This window comes from Formica exsecta, unplaced genomic scaffold (genome assembly GCF_003651465.1).
Source record: "Formica exsecta isolate Colony F162 unplaced genomic scaffold, ASM365146v1 scaffold201, whole genome shotgun sequence".
NCBI lineage: Eukaryota > Metazoa > Arthropoda > Insecta > Hymenoptera > Formicidae > Formica > Formica exsecta.
Genome location: NW_021849308.1, coordinates 1,147,622 through 1,166,072, shown reverse-complemented (window position 1 = coordinate 1,166,072; position 18,451 = coordinate 1,147,622). Strand labels below are relative to the sequence as shown.

Genomic DNA, 18,451 nt, shown 5'->3' with positions numbered 1-18,451 from the left:
ATGTATAATATCTTATATTTATAATATATGCCGGAATATATATATATATATATATATATCAGTAGGCGTGTATCATCATGCAGTCGTGAGTGAAGCATTGAAGAGAGCAGATCTCGAAAGTTTATATAAGTGCTGTTATATCTTTTATACGACTTTTTTACGGTCATTCATTAGTCGAAATAAAACAATTTTGCGACATGATTTGGAACACATGTGCATACATCTATCTTCTAGTTTGCATCTTTAACGTTGCAACATTAGTGATAAGTAATAATACGAAGATTGATATACATGATATACATGATATCGTAATCTTCTTCATTTACGTTAAATATATTTTCGTTATACAACGCGTAGTCGTATATCTTCGTTGTTGTTGTTGAACGCGATATTTTTCGGCATTACGCGAACAATATTTTCTTTTTGTTTAATTTTTTCCAAATTCCGAAGAAGCAACTCCGAAAAAAATAACATGTGACACGCATGTGAAGATATCATATTATTTGCATTATTGACTAAAAAACTTGTAAATAATTATGTTATTATAAAAAGCAAAATTTTTAAATTTTTAGATTATACAGGATGTCCCGAATTTAAATGTTAAAACTTCAGGATCGTGTGAGGAATCGATAAACTAAAAAAAAAGTCTTTTAGAGATTTTCCTGTTTTCACTTCGTTTTGGAAAAAATCGAAAAAAAAAGATAAAATAGTTTCCACCAAAAAACGTGAAACAACACTAAAATTATTAGGTTTTGTCGAAAATTACCATGAGACAAAAATTTTTTGATAAAAACTTTCTTGTTTGCTTTATTTTGCGATTTACTCCAAAACGAAGTAAAAACGTGCAAATCTCCTAAAGACTTTTCTTCTTGTTGTTAATTTATTGATCTTCCACACGCTCCCGAAGTTTTGACATTTAAATTCGGGACCTTATAAATAATGTGTAAAATGTCAGTAATGAATGTAATAGAACCTTACCATGATGCGATAAATTTTATAATTTTATAGATGCAGATGTTGATCCCCAAAAAATGTTCCTGTCTTTTTATATGTGGTAATTATTTATGTGATCTTATCACACATATACAAATATTAATAATGTTATGCTTGCGATTTGTGCTTATTGGAGAAGAAATAACATGCTTATTTCTAAGAGTTTTTATATATATATATTATTTTAAATAAAACATTTCAATAATAATTTAAAATGTTTGAAATTTTTTTGAAAAACTAACAATGCTATACATTATGAAAGTAGTTGATTTATTATTTATTTTCTACTCTCTCTGCAAAAAAGAAGCAATTAATTATGTCATTTATAAGTAGTTCATATTTTTCAGCAATGCTACAAATCTGATACCCACCGATTGTCTCATACAAGATTTAACTTGTATAGAGCAGGCATACAATCTGACAAGTGAAGGTAAACGTGAAACTACTATTTTCATTCACGGATATCACCGAAATAAAGAGCCTATGCTGAACATTATATCAGGTATCGGTTAATAATAAATTCTTCTTATATACACATGTAGCATCGTCCAATATTAACTTATATGTGAATTTTTCCATGAAAAGCCTTTAATTATAGAAATCATAAATTCTCAATAAAAATATTTTTATAGAAAAAAAATTGAGTTTGTCACACATTGTTATTATAAATATATACTTGATATATATACAAAACTTTGCAGTACTTTTCACAAATTATTGTAAATCACACTCTTAAATACTAATAAAAAAAACTATAACGTTTAAAAATTAAAATCATAATAAATTTTTTTAATACTTTAATATATATTATTAATCTATAATAATTATAATAAATAAGCGACTCAATCATTGAATATCATGACCAGATAAAATCGCAAATAATATCGCAATTTTTATATGTTGTTATGAAATATTAAAAAATCACACAATATTGGGAAACAAGCATGGAAAAGCTTATTATCAATTTAATTTATTTATAAATTATAAATAAAAATAAATAAAGCATAGGGCAACGAGCCACGCGCAGTGATTGGGGCGCAAAAATAGTTTATTCTAACGTTAATAAAGAGCACAAAGCGTACATTCTTCGGGCCATCTTTAGCGCAATTTTGACAAATACGATACAAAATTTACGAATGAAATAAATATATAATCAAGTTCAAGACGGTTATATAAATAAAATTGGTGGAAATTAATAAATAATAAATAAAATAAATAAAATTGTAGTCTCTCATGTTAAAATGTAAAATTATGCGGCTTAACTTCCGTTGTAACGTACGCATCTTCAATCAGTTACGCTTCACAGTTGGAAGGCCGGGAAGAAAGAAAGATTTTTTTGATGCAATTAGCAGTATATTTATCTAGACACATACTTAGTTAATTATTGCCTGACACATGGAGCATTCCGTTTTCTATTTTATATTGCTCTCTAATTACATCAAAAAATCTTTCTTACTTCCCGACCTTCCAACTGTGGAGCGTAACTGATTAAAGATGCGTATGTTACAACGGAAGTTAAGCCGCATAATTTTACATTTTGATATGAGGGACTACAATTTTATTTATTTTATTTATTATTTATTTATTTTCACCAATTTTATTTATATGACCGTCTTGAACTTAATTATATATTTATTTCATTTGTGAATTTTGTATTGTATTTGTCAAAATTGCGCTGAAAATGGTCCGAAGAATGGGATCGAAACGTACGCTTTGTGCTGTTTATTAACACATTAAAATAAACTATTTTTGCGCCCCAACTACTACGCATGGCTCGTATTTCCCTATGCTTTATTTATTTTTATTTATATTTAATTTATTTAATTATCAATTTCTTTTTTAAATTCTTATAAAATCTTTATAAAATTATTAATTAAATAACATTTTTTTACCGATGTTTCTTCATTGGATTCAGCTTTATACAGGTGAGACTTAATACAAAAGGTTTCTAACGCAGAATAAACTGTAAAAACATAATAGAAAAATTAATTTGTGACGCTATTAACAATAAGTTGCATATATCAATGGCACAATCGAATGACATGATTGAATCGCCGAAGTATTATGACCATTAATATACATATATATTAGAAATAATCTATTCTTTTATAAATTACTAAAGTCACTCCGTTTTTTATTAAGACTGCGTATATTTATACACAAAATTTATTTTAAAAAAATATGTGCGCGCAATATATTATAGATGCATAAATTTTAATATACCAATAAACCAAATTATTTATATATTGACATACAATATTTCAATTCTGTAGCGTTTTGCTCGCAAAATACCTCTGCCATTGCATTGCTCGATTGGACCCGAGTACAACCTGAAAATATTAGTCTTGATGTTACTCTTTGGACACCTGCAATCGGAAAAATCGCCGCGACTACTTTCTATAAGTTAAAGAGTAGGGGATACAATGTAGAAGCATGGCACCTCATCGGACATTCCATGGGTGCTCATATTGCGGGTTGTATCGCAACATATACTAATTTGTCTTGGTTACATATCACGGGTATGTTACAAAAGAAAACTTTAATTACATTTGTCTGTGGATGTCCTTAAAAGACATTGACAGGATGTTTCATTTTCTCTTATTATATTTTTCTTATTTAAACTCGAACTTTTTCTGGTTATAGTATTTTATTAATTTAAACAAATTTATTTTCCTCAAAATTTCACGAAAGATTCAATCGATTGTTTTTCATGATGAATTGTGAGATTTTGTTACAAAACGCATTTTCTTTCAACGACAAAATCTGTTTGATTATAATGTATTCATACGTACATAAGTATTTTCGCGATATCTATATTTTGCATATATAAATTTGTTTGTTTTCGAAACTATCTATAACTGAAAAAAGCCAGTTTACTCACACGACTGCATAATACAAATTAGAATACTACACAGTATATTACACGTATTGATGAATGTAGGTTTAGATCCCGCGGGTGTCATCTTTTATACTGACATGTACAAGGGTTGTCAAATCAATCCCGGTACCGCAAATTTGACCGATATTTTTTACACGGATGGCAATGGGTACGGCACCATCAATGAAGTAGGCACACTCAATATTTATGGCAACGCTGGAGTGGCACCGCAACCTGGCTGCTGCTTGTCACCAAATATACAATGTAATCCAACTTATTATATTCTTAAATGTCGTTCAGAGTTTTTTTTCTGCATTAGTATTAAATATTGCCATTGAAAATTTCAATCCTAACAATACTAAGAAATTTTTATATTCGAAAAATATAATGTGGGATTTTTATGTTTGTCTATTATAAAAATTGTGCACAAATATTGCAACAAATCTAAAAATATAGACGCGATCACATTTAACGCTTATTGTAATATACGAATATGCACCATATGATATAAAGCAGGATGTATTGCTGGAATTTATCGGATGTGATTCCACATGATATATTTTTGTGCATTAGGGTGTGGTCACTTTAAAGCAATTGAATGGTATGCCGATGCCGTGAGGAATGAAACAAGATACTCGATCACCAAATGCCCAAATTGTTTCATGAATCTGCGTTTCACCGATTATTGCAAAAACAATGATCACACTTATCTAGGACCACATATAAATCAGAAAACGTAAGAATAATTTTTTTTCGATCTCTTTTCTTTACTACCACGATTTAATAATTAAATTCAATCTCTTTGCAGAAATGGTACTTACTGTCTAATAGTCGATTAGAGAACTTTTCTTTTTGAGGTGAAGACAATATGGTTTCATAATTAACAGATAACTAGCAGAGAAGCTCATATATATACATACATACATTAATTATTTAAATATATTTGTAATAATAAATATATACATTGATAAAAAGAACTTTTTTACGTGATTTCGATAAGTAATGCGATATCGGCTCTGCAGAAGGCCAGTCATGATAAATCTCGATGGATTATGATCCATTGTGCTTGAAAGAAGAAAAGATTTGAGCAGATTTGTAAAAACTCAGCGTAACAAATAAAGTTTTTTTGTCACGATGCGATGATTTTACCTTATTAGCGATTTGGAATTGTTACCATAAATACTCTCCCAATTGTCGAGATTCCATGAGTAAATAGTGAATTACATAAATGAATCGCTTTTATTTGAAAAAGTAAATAATCTTTCGTTGAAGAGATAAGAAATATGTTTATTATATAAACATATCTCGAATTTTTATTTTAGTTTTATCTCGCGCGAAAAGCTTTTTAAAAAATCTTTTCTTATGGCTTCTATGAAAAATAAGCAGTAATTTTTTTGACTTCATATTATCAAAGAAAGCTAAACATTTGCTTTACATTTTCCAAAAATTTATTTGAATGCTTTTTGTAATTTCAAAATAGATGAATTTTTTTGGCATTATTAAATTTTAATATTATGTGATATGATTATTGAAATATTATTAGTATTAGTATATCGGAATTACATCGGCGGATTGTAAAAATGTTTACCAAGACATATCGTCGCATTAAAGATATTATCTTTTTGAGTCCTTAAATATCTAATATATATTATCATTAGTTTTTTATTAATATATATAGTCTAAATATTTAAATCTCGAATAAATTGATAGTTCTCGTAGATGTTTGAACTTGAGATCTTTTATGGACGAGTTTTTTCAAAAGCTTTTATAACATGTTTGAACTCTGAGATCTTTTATGGACGAGTTTTTTCAAAGACTTGTATAACGTAGACAATACTTTTTTTACTCATTTCACTGTGCTTTACGCAGATTGATTAGTAACCAGGTCACACTGTCTTATACAAGAGACAGAAAATTTAAAATTCTGAATCAAAGGTAGAAAAGCAATGGAGAGGGATATAAAGGAATTTCCTTGGGCATTTTTCCATCCTCGCCATATCTAACAGACACGTCGATCATATTTGATTCACGTACGATTTGGTGATCTGTCACTTCTCTCTTGTTACTTTAATAATCTTGACCGTCCATGTCATTACTGGCCGAGTTACCTTCTCGCAATCAATATATAAAACTACCTTCAGAATGATTTATTTTGCAGTCACCGCACTGCTGACCCCTCCGGTCACATACGTTACAAACTGCTTCTGTCTCATGATTCTCATTCCTCTCTTTTTATACCCGTACATCAATTTTCAAACTCTTCTTTACTACATTTTGAAATTTGTTCGGCTACAAATTTTTTCCTCATTTATCTCTTCTTTTTGCATTGTCCAAATATATATATAAAAGCTCTAATTCAAAGATTTATCGATATCTTACAAAACAACTATTAGATTACAACGTATATCATTTGAAGTAGTATTATTTGAAATTATATTTGTACATAATACGAGAATTGTTCTCAAAATATAAAACTCTCGAAAATTGAGTTTCCTTGAGCAATCGAATGATATAACGTAAAATGTCACGTAAACACAAAATCGAACTTTACTTGATACGCGCCGCTTGTATTTTCTCAGTTTAAAATATCATGTGGCTTACGTTGAATAAGTGGTTTTCTCGGTATGTGTATGTATGCAGACAACGTCATTAATCTATTATTGGAGCTATTAGAGAGACTAATATAATGTAAAATTGACGATAACAGAAATGGAAGAAAATGCGGAAACTAGCGATCAGCAAAAATAATACACACTGTATGAAAGATATTAATTATACTTAATAATTCTAAAATGGAATGAAAAAAAGAGATAATGTTATATTAATAGAAGTCAAAGTTAAATGCCACTAATAAAAATATATGATAAAACAAGGTATTTTTACCTCGTTTAAAACATGCAATATTTATGCAACGGCAGATATTCAAGACATTGCGCGGTTGGATTCGCGCAATGCCGTCTGTTCAATATTGAAATGCATTAATAACCAAAAGTATCATTGAACGTAACAAGGCCGAATAGAAAAATTCAATATTGGCGTCCTTGTATATTCGCGACAGAAGAAAACATATAAAATGCGAAAGGGAAAAAAAATTTATATAGAGGATAGAATGAAACATCTAATAGCTAAGCTTTTTATACAAAATTATTTTCTAACATATTACATTTATCTCTTTGATACAAAGAATTATTTTTGATGTAATATTTTAAAATCATATAATAAATCTACTTATATATACAATTGGATTTAGGCTTCATAGAATGTATAAATATTTGTATTAGATATATAGAGATATATAAAGATTTTTAAACAAAAAAAAAATTCTCAACATATTATTTACTATAGTTTTTTGCTCGTTTGGAATAAATACAGATTATATAGATTTTTTAATTAATTTATCATAAATAGCTAAAAAAGAAGATTGATATAAAAATTTTAATAGATGAATATATCACAATAATTTCCGAATTATAAGAGATCAGAGTTTTGATTCTGTGAAATATATGCATTTTTTCCTTTTGTTAAATAGTCGATGTATCATGTATCTTTATTTCTATGTGAATCACTCCATCTAGTAAATTATATATCATTTCGCGTTCTCATTTCGAAAATTGTAGGCAATTTACATTTAAGTCGGTGAAAAATTCAACACGCGATACGAAATACACTCGAATTCAAGCTCTGGAATTAATTTTCATCGGTAAATGTATCATGAAACAATAATTTATAATTTCTATTCTCGCAAATCTCCTGTTACTTCGATTTCTACTTTAAATGAGTAAATCATGTGAAATATCTGCTTCAATAAGTAGCCATTTCAGCAATACGCTTACGGATCATTAATCATGAAAGTTGATTTAGCGCGTGTGTTAATTATCGTTCACATTAATTGTTCAAAAGGAATGATCGCGTTTCGAGAAATAATAACGCGACGATGCGGCTCATGAAATTGTTCGCACGCTCGAATATTATCGCGGAACAAGATGATAATAAGAACAATACGGTACATACTGTAAAAACGACCACCATGTGCCAACCAATTTGTCATAAAATATCTAACGCATTAGAGAGAATAAATATTATTTTGTGTTTCTTGCATTTCAAATTAATTTCGATAAATGAGCTGTTATTTCATACATTTTTCGCTTTATTTAAACTCGTTAATATTACATAATTTAATGATTAATTTTACTGAACAAGAAACGAACTTGCAAGTTTAATATATATATACTTAATTAGGTTTATTTTTAAATATAGTTATGTAAAATTTTTAACTGGAGGCATTGAGAAGAATGATATTGCTTCTTGATGTTTAACGATGATCTGAGGTAAAAAAGTCGAAGTTTAATTACCGAGCAATTTATTATTTATTAGTTTTTATAGGCGTGCTTCGTATTTTTATTCAATTACCAATTACGAACGAGTTTAATTTTTTGGCATTAAATTGACTATAACATAATTAAAAGAATAGAGAGAGAGAGAGAGTTAAATATAATATATAATATTTTATTTAATATATAATATTATATTATTAATATTACTCAAAAAATAATTTTTTATTTTATATAGAGAAAAATTTTTAATTTTTAATTTGTTTAGGTTAGACTATAAATTACAAACACAAACATACATATATACACACATACACATATACATATATCATAAAATAACAAGATGATAAAAATAAATTAAAAACGATGAAGAGAAAAGCTGTGGAGTTTTTGCATTTAATTCTTTTGATTATTTGCGATGCAATTTATATGACGAAACAGATCATCCAGATAGATTCGAATTGAATATCAAAATATAGAATCGAAACATTGACGACACAGCCAACGCAGATAATCAATTAAAGATTAATTAAACAAAGATTTTTGTACATAAAATCATCGGAGCATTGTTATGTATTCTCCTGACTCCTGGAAAGCCTTCCAATTTGCTCTCATGCAGAAACCTGTGATGACCAAACTGTAATTGCGAAGTTTCAATAGTCGAGTAAATGGACGAATATTGAAATTTCTAATAGGTTTCGACATTGCGCATTCTCCGAATTGCGCTTGTATAGGTAATCTTTTATGATGATAAATTCGTGTATATGAAGGAACTTCTTTTTCGTAAAGAAAAAGAAAAAGAAGAAAAAGATTTATTGAGATTGATTTATCGACTCTTGAGCGCTTTTTTCTACTTTGCGAAAAAAGAAAAACTCGGTACGACTTTCTGCTCCGCATTTTATTCATTAAAGTTAATAGAGACTGGATCACTCGGACTTTACAGTGGACGTTTATTCGAAGATCGCTTGTCAAATAAAACTGATTTTTATATGTATTATTTTATATGTATTATTTTCATATTTTATTATTTTTATATGTTATTTTTACTTGTTATTTTTTTATCTTTTTTGTGGCAAAGTTATATTATTTAACAGAATACGCAAAATTCTCAGTACTTTTTTTGTCATTCGTGATTTTTTAATAGAAAAAAGCGATTTCTTTTTAAATAAAAATCTGGACACATCATGTTTGTTCATAACTTTTTAGTATTTTATTTTCATTTAAATATTTGTTTAGTTCTAATCTATAAATTAAAATTTTGTCAGAATATATTTATAATTAGATAAAATAATAAGAGTGTGTTTTGCGTTTAAAAATTAATTAATAAAAACTTTTGTTTAGTAAAACTTAATTAAAATTAACATTAATCAAGGATTTAAATAAAAGAGAATAACATACTATACATGAAGAATATCTCTTCAACACATAAGAAGTTAGAGATCGTTCGTTAATCATATTCTGTTTTCTCTATGCTGGATCTTTGCATATTTAAAAACTCAAATTACGATCAATTTTTATAAGCTTTTTGCAATAAATAGATCGTCTCCAAATCGTCTTAATTGCAATTTTCGCAGGGTTGACATTTTCTTAATGTGATTTTAAATCGGGGATCGCGGAATGCAATCAACCGGACGTAGTTAGTAGAAGGTTCATCAGCGCAATCAGTGGGATTGGTCCGTCTCGAATTACAGACTAAGCAAGCCGACAGAGCAAGCAAGTCCTCGCTTCGATGATTCAAGAGGGATCTCGATCGAAGCGGATAAGACCGAAACCGATCGAAGGAGGGTGACCGGAAACGCGCCCACCGCGAAACCACGGTTAAGCTCGACGACGTGTCGAGCTGCAATCCCTGATGCATATAATTTTCGTATTACCATCTCGCGCGCTATATCGAGCACGCGTCATCGAGAATATAATTACATAACCACGAGCTGAGAGATACATCGAATGCTTAGAATAGCTACCATGCGTTAAGCATCCCTCATTGTCGTCGTATTAGCGCTATTTCGTCTCTTCTCGATGACCGCATCACGTATACATCTTTCTTCATCCTTTTTCCATTCTATTTCTCTCCTCTATCACGCTTTCGCGATGCACATCTCTCCATGGTGCAATACACAATGATGGAAAACTCTCGCGCGATGCGATTGCAATGTCAACTTATACAGTACGAGCTTTGCAACAACGACTACGAGAGAAAATCAATAGACCCTTTTAACCCTCTTCTCTGTGAGAGGCTTTCATGGAAAAAACGCTGCGAGTGCCCGAACCGAGTTTTGTCGTGTATTGTTTATTGGTTAATTGTTGGAATTTCTTTTAATCAAAGGGATATATGCGTTACGCCCGCGTACGAGAGAGAATGGGAATACTGGCGATCGCGTATATAAAACGAAGCTTATTGATTTATATATTCACTGTTTCAATATACCCATCAAACGTAGCATAATAGAACCCGACTATAACGAATATCGACATAATGAAGTTTTCACTATTGGTTAATTGAAATGACATCCTCCGTTTGACAAGGTTTATCTGGACAATGCCGATATCGAAATGGTTATAAATAAATTTTTATACAATGTGTAAAGCAGCACAGTTTCAAAATAAAAATTTATGATTTAATTTTATTTTCGTGATTTAATTAGATTAAATTTACTTTTAGAATAGATTTTAAAATGTGATGTAAAATTTTTTATAATAATTGTTAATAAATGTTAATAAATTTATAACTAGAGTATATATTCGAAAATATGAGATTTATATTTCGATAATATTCAGAATTATTCCAATGAGATAATCTTATCTTCTACCTACAATCTTTTAATCTTTCTTATGTAATAACATCTAACAATCTTACCTGGAAGAAACGTGATATTGATAATGACACACATGTACTAATTTAAGATAAGATCTCCGCGCACTGTTACATATCAGATACTATATTAATTCAAACACAGGAGGATACTCAGAGAAGCGTTCGTTCGTCGATCATGGCGATCAAGAATGTCATATGTTTCCGCCTTGAAAACGAGAACGTGCCAATAAAAGCGTAATTTAAGCGGAGCAGGCACTAACTTGATAGACAAGGCTGCTGTACTAATCGATGTCAGAAAATCAACCATAGCAAGGAAGCAAGGGTATGGCGTTAATTGAATGTTATCGCTGATTAATCGACAGTATTCAGGAATATATAAGGTAGAATTATGCATATATTTCCATTATTAAGCGCATGCGCTTAATAATGGAAATACGAGTATAATGAAATAATAAATAAATAATTACAAATAAATTATTTCTCTAATTATGTAATCATAAAATATCATTAAATAATTTAAAAAATTATATATATATATATATATATATTACATTTGCATAAAAATATAACTTTAACAAATATTAACTAACGTTATATATTTCTTTACACAGCCATGGAAAATAATAGAGATTCAGTAAATATACACTGTGATGTATCTCAATCAACGATGATCGTCAAGAGATAAGCTACTCGCATATCAGAATTTTTTGATCAGAAATAAATATTTATATTTTCAATTCAAAGAATATTTATGCAGTTTACAAAGAAAAAATATCGCAAATAAATTTAAGTAACATTTTGTACTCTTTGCAGAATTTATGTTGCCAAGCATATAATATCATAGTAATTACATTGGATTATGAGCAGTTTTTCTTTTATCGGTGGCAAAATTTTTCTCTCGTTTTCCGCGATAAAGGTAAGCTGCGACTAACAATCCTGAGAATGTTTATGACATCTGTTAATTTAGATTGAATTGTCGGGACGCAATTACAAGATCTCGCTTGGCGAGCAATTCAGAATAAATTTCTCCTTCGCTAGGACTGTCTGTGAAATGTCAGATTATTCGTGCAAGACATTTTCATTAACGCTATGATTATTCGTATAATTACAGATTACGTCATATACTCTTGATACATTTTTTTCATGTAACTTATTGATTTTTTTAACTATTTATAAACTATACATTAAGCTATATGTGCACATATCTCGTATTTGAATTTTTTATAAACGATCAGTAGAGAAACAAAATATCTCTTACGAAATAATCTTTTTGCATAACCTTTCCGAAAAACATTATAAACTACGAATAATAAAGCAGCTTTTAATAAATCTTTAGAGATCTTGCTAAAAGTATTATAATAAATATTCAATTCATTTCAAATAAATTTTACGTAAAACGTTTAATTAAAATTTTAATTTAACTTTGTCAAATATAATTTTATTTTATTTTATTTTATCAAAATGAATATAATATTGCCATATAATTTACCAATATAAAAAAAATTGTGAAAACGATAACACTGAATTAAATAAATATTTGTTTAAAAAATCGACTTAAAATTGAATCATATGCGAAATAAGCTTGCAAAATACATAAGACCAGAATAAAAAAAAAAAAAGATAAAAAGCTCCCCTTCGTAGAGGATTCGTTTCACGATGATTGCATCTGACATCGGCAGCGCATTCGACCTTCGTCTCGTGTAGTTCGTCTGAAAAAGCAACGTTTCACGCTCGATTTGCCCAAGATCCCCTCTCGAAGAACCCACTCACAAAAATCAACCTACACGATCGCTCCTTGGAGCGTTCTCGGAGATATAAAACAGAACATTGTTTTACGAACAAATCGCGGGACAGCTTTTTTCTCCGTTTGATCCACGAGCTCATTCCAGGAGAGCACATTGTTTTTTTCCAGTAACAGTTTTTACACCGGTCGGATCCGGACAAAACATCTGGACATTATTCTATTACGTAATTTAGACCCCATACAACACATCGTTTTCTCTTTTCTTGCTCTTACTTTTAATATTATGATGATTCTTTATATATTATATTTTGTTGTATTATCAATTTGTAGAAAATAAGAAAAATGAGAAAAATTTACTTTTTTCATTCGTGTTTTTCTTCGTAAATTATGAATATCATGCGTTAAAAATAAAAAATAGTTTCAAAGAACAATTTTTTAAATAGATGTGATAGCTTTGTTCTAATGACATGATGTGCTAAGCTAAATGAAATAAAATGTCTCTCAAATAGATATAATGATAATTTTTAATAACTATTTTAACATTTTTGTTAATTTGGTCTTTTTTTGTTACAGGATCAAGTTTCTCGACGGAACGTTTTGCATTTAAAGGTAAGTTTCGAAATAATTAAATATATAGGAATTGTGCACTGAATCTTAATCTTATCCGAATCTTAAAATCTAAAAATTCTGAATTATAACGTGAAAATATTTATAAACCCAAAGTTTTATTTTAATTAGTTGAGTTTTTTAGGGATATATTCAGAAAATTAGAAATCAATAATTATATATTCAAAAGAATTTATATAATAATTGTCAATGTAGGCAAATTACAAAGTTTACGAATTTATGAGCTAAAAATTCGGAATTTTTTCTTTAAAGCAATGTATAAATTTCAAAATTAATATCTTCTAAGAAAATTCTTATTTTCGAAAACAATTGATAAATATTTCTTATAAAAATCTCCCGTATTATTTGCAATAGGCTAGCTATATTCGATTCCTGTACATATTTGTTCTTTTTACACATCGTTAAAAATAATATAACGTCATCTCGAATAATTAATTTTCAAGGAGACTCTATCGCTGTCGAATTCACAATCGCATAGTTATATTTTGTTCGTATGCAGACGAGTAATCGAGTACTCGTTGATCGCTTTTGCGATATTTACTCGGTAAATAGTAAAGAACTGTCCAGAGATCTTTCATATAGCGAAACACACGAATCATAAAACGGGCTGTTTGCGTTTCCGAGATTGAATCCCACGTGTGCGTCTAACGGAAATTGACATCGGTCGATTCACTCGAATTTTTGATTTCAATTGGATTATGGAGAAAATGCCACGTGCAATGCGCTCACCAGAACTACGCATCGTTGGTCGGGAACCAAGGTGCGACGGACCGTAACGGGATGGGAGTAGGACATGCATTAGGATATGCGACGGAAGCTTTCGAGCGTGCTTCGAAATTTCAATTTAGAAAATTGACTGTACCGTTTTCATCGAGCTTAATGGATAGACACTATCTCACATTGTATTTTATTCGTTGTAATACTTTTATCAAGTGTGAAAGCAACATGCAACATTTCAAACAAGGCTTATCGTATTCAATCCGAATCGACATCGCTTATAAAAAATCAAGACCTCATGACCGTTCACGTTAATGCTTTCCATCATCAAGAGAATTAAAGCAAAAAAGTTGAAAATTTTTATTTGCGATTTTATTATCTTTGAAAAAAAGAAATAAACGCTCTCTCTTGAAAGAGAGAATCCGTTCGAAATTTCTTGTTCGATCTGAGCGTGTATAATAATAATCTAAAAAAGCCAGCAGGACAATATGAAAAGATTATAAGAGTACCACATGTGTCGTTAATATACGTGTAAAATATTATTAAAGGATCGTTATTATGTTCTCTCCGACGGTTGTGTAACCGTTTCTAAAACAGGACCGTTCGTTCGTATCGCAAGCATGAATACCGCTACCGGTCTGCTCGTTTCATACTTGTCCAACTCTCTCTCTCTCTCTCTCGCTCTCGCCGATAAGCATTCCGACGTGGCTTTAAAATTAATGGCTTTCAACCACGAAGGTTGACGGCGCCCGCTATTGACATCACGCTCCCGCAACGAACAAGGAAGTTGCCGGGACTCGCATGCGCGCGAAAATAATTAAACTCGAGAACGAGTTTCGCGTACGGTCGATCGATATCTTCCTGTCAAAGCCTGCGTTTTTAGAATTATTAGGATGACCCCCGAGTATACATCTTTTTTACGAAACTTTAGAAAATGGTTTTAATTGCTGTCTCTCCCTTCTTTCTTTTTAATCAGCGATATATCATGTGTTAGTATGCTTCTCTTCTTTCTCATAATGTTTTTTCTTCGCTGTGACAACACGCATGGAATTTTTCAAAGAGGAATCCTCTAATATATTTCGAGATTACTGTACAGAATGCCCGAGAGAATCGTTATATTCTTTTAATCACGCGGATGTTGTAAGAAGAAAACTTAAAGAAAAAGTTTTTTCAATGTCGAGAACAGCGATACATACTTTTAGATTATTCAACTTTAAGAGAATTAAATAATGCTGGCAAAAATAAATATAAGAAAATCTTTTTCTTCAATCGAATCTAATTAAGTCAGTGTGAAAGTCTTTCCTTCAAATATTTGAAAGTTTAATATAAATCTTATCAATTAGAAAGATATTTACTTTTTAAACTTCAAAATAAATGTATAAATTGTAACACAGTCAATATCCATAAATGATTGACACAATTTCAAGGAACAATAATGGAAACTCTAACAAGGCGTTCACTTCTCTACGGAAAGCGAAATATGAATTATTGATATCAATATTCGCGAGCTTTTAGAGAAACTAATGGCTCGAACCACTTGTTGGAAGCAAATCTAGCAGAAATGCTTGCATTTCGACAAGACCTTTGACTCATATTCTATGAATTCTACGAATGAGCGAGTACGAAATTATCTTCCTTCGTCTCCAGCGTAAAACATTCTTTCGAACATGCATTTTTGATCGATTAATCTGTTTCTATAAGGCATTTTAATTAAGAATGTTCGATTATTTATTAAGTAACTTGACGCCTAACAGATTACTTTCTCTTTATTGTTTTACGTGAAATACAAAACTAGCCAAGAATAATTTCAAATTATTCTTTGAATATTAATTATTTGTTATAAAATCTATTGATGATATAACGACTATTGACGATTTATTGAAGATTTGTAATAATATAATTGCGTTAGAATTTTTCTTCTAGTTATAATGATTTTATTAAAAAAATATTTATACTCTATATATAAATTTTTACCAACTAATAGAAATTCTAAATCATGAAACTTTCATGCGCATGTCTAGCTGCCGAGAATTTATCTCCGTGAAATTTCGAGAAATGTCACAATTGAATATTCTGGACATCTCTCGAAATTCCATTTAATACTGAAGTGAGCCTCGCTACAATTGACGTTACGCTTTCGATATTAAATATTTTTTACATTTATACTTTATCTTTAATATTACAATGTTAACACAATAATTTGTAAATATTTATATAAAAAGTTAATTTTTTCATAAAAAAAGAGAGAATATAGTATCTCTCTATATGATTGATACATTGCATTTGTAAAACAATTAAAATATTGAAATGTAAACAATACAAATTGATATCTTCATTTTTGATCGAAAATATTTTTTAACAAATAAAAATGACCAGCTTACCAGACCGAATATGTATTACATTATAATTTCATCTAGAATATTGCCTACTTGTTATTTCTTATTCAAAAAGTATGCGACATTTATCGATCGCGTTAACGTGGATAAATATTGCTTTAAGTGCATTGAGCATACATGTGGAGAATTGTAACGAAAATTTTTATGATTGAACGAGCAATCGTGGTTCGTCGGAGGCGACGAACTGCGAGCTACTGTGATGATCATTTGCGAATTGAATCGGAAAACGATTCACCATTACTGTTATGCGCGGCAGTCTTATGTTATGCTCAATGTAATTTACATAATCGCGTTTCTCGCACAACGAACCTTATACGGTGCAAATATTCAGAATCGGTAAATGCAAAGAAATATAAAGCTGGATGGCCATATATATACATACATATATATAATAACATTCTTCCTTTTTTTACTTCAAATGGATGGATCAAGAACAGAAGCTACATGATTATGTAATAGAGAAAGAAAGAGAGAAAGAGAGAGAGAAGTCTTTTCTAATGCTCTATTTGATATAACAAATATATCGAATTATTTTTTCAGGGATTAGTATAAAATGCGGAAAAAGGGGCAATAGAAAATAAAGCGACGATATACAAAGTAATTAAGAAAATTTGAAAAAAGAGTTTTCTCCTCAAAAATATGACGGACATAGCGAAAATGGGCGAAGAGCGCCGCATTCGCATATGAAAGTAAAATCTCCTACCCGAGATGAAGCGCACCGCGTTTGTCGTCGCATATACTTACGACCTTTTATGATGCAATAAATAATAAGGTAACTGTCGCGCGCGACGGTCACGATGAGATGAAGCCCCATGCACCGCGAACAGAAATAGACGATGGATACGCCCCGGTGTCAACTTCGCGAGATATTTTATGAAAATTGTTATTATATGTATGTATATCCTGGCGCACGTCCTTCTTTGTATGTTTTGTTTATTTCAACGTTGTTTTTCTACGTGCGCCGGTGTTTTCAGTTACAGAGAGATTCCGTGTATATATATATATATATATATATATATATATGAATTTGTGTTATTAATATCTTTTGTATTTCATATCTTTATGCTTATATAATAAACAAATACATACAACTGCTTCGTATAACTGTTGTATCGTTTTCTTTTCTTCTTTTTATTAAATTGTGACAAAATTTAAGGATGCAAAACTTTTGCGCATAGAATAAGTTTTATATGTAAATATGATTTTTTTGCTGTGCAGAAAATGGTGTCGAAGAGAGTGCTCAGCCCACAATTATCAGAGCTCCTAGAGATAGAAGAAGAGTTAATCAAAACGTATGTAATATTTTTACCTTCTTTCATCTGTGCGCAAACATGTACATATTTATCTCGGAAGATAATAAATTTTATAGCTTACGTGCATGACTGTATAATAAATAATAAGCTTAAAAGATATAATTTCTCTTAATTTCTATGATATATTAAGTTAGATATATCATTTATGGCGCGTAAAATAATATATTTGCATGTGTATATTTCTTATTTAAAAATATTAAAAGTGTAAAAAATGTAAAAAAAATTGCATAACGAGGTACCTGTTTACTTACGTCACTAATGTATTATACTGTCTTAATAATATAACATTTGACGCAATAGGCAAGTGATTTTACGAACATTGGAGACTGGCCCACCTTAGGAACGCAAGTAGAGGTACGTATCATCATCGATGTTTTGTTGGAAACAGTTATCTTTAATTATATATAAGTGCAATTAATTTTTATTTTTAGTAAAAACTTGCTATTTTAATAATAATCATTAGAACAGTATATTAAGATTCCACTTTGTCTAACTATTTTAAATAATATTTATTTGGACATATAGTAGACATATGCAAAACCTAGAGCTTGCGTGATTTATTAATAAATCTGTGAGTGTAGAATTTTTGCTAGAGAAATGGAATGTTATGTCATTTCAGAGGAGAAATTTTCTTACG

At 29.8% G+C, this 18,451-nt stretch overlaps 1 protein-coding gene and 1 long non-coding RNA gene across 6 annotated transcripts in view; both read left to right on the top strand.

Moving 5' to 3' along the window:
• Positions 1–18,451, top strand: part of LOC115234626 (GTP-binding protein Di-Ras2) — a 93,906-nt gene that overhangs the window by 20,019 nt on the left and 55,436 nt on the right. For 2 of the 5 annotated variants that reach the window (XM_029805830.1, XM_029805829.1), the window contains exons 2-7: positions 1,009–1,054; positions 1,341–1,495; positions 3,267–3,512; positions 3,935–4,135; positions 4,445–4,607; positions 4,680–5,004. In XM_029805830.1, coding sequence (XP_029661690.1) covers positions 1,032–1,054; positions 1,341–1,495; positions 3,267–3,512; positions 3,935–4,135; positions 4,445–4,607; positions 4,680–4,710 — 819 coding nt within the window. In that variant the 5' untranslated portion in view covers positions 1,009–1,031 and the 3' untranslated portion in view covers positions 4,711–5,004. Of the gene's footprint in view, positions 1–136; positions 268–1,008; positions 1,055–1,340; positions 1,496–3,266; positions 3,513–3,934; positions 4,136–4,444; positions 4,608–4,679; positions 5,005–13,334; positions 13,371–18,451 lie in introns of those variants that run through there. The other 3 variants (XR_003883942.1, XM_029805831.1, XM_029805827.1) reach the window with 2 other exon arrangements.
• LOC115234627 lies at positions 17,627–18,168 on the top strand. The gene is made up of 2 exons (XR_003883943.1): positions 17,627–17,793; positions 18,115–18,168. It is a non-coding gene; the product is annotated as an uncharacterized LOC115234627 (long non-coding RNA).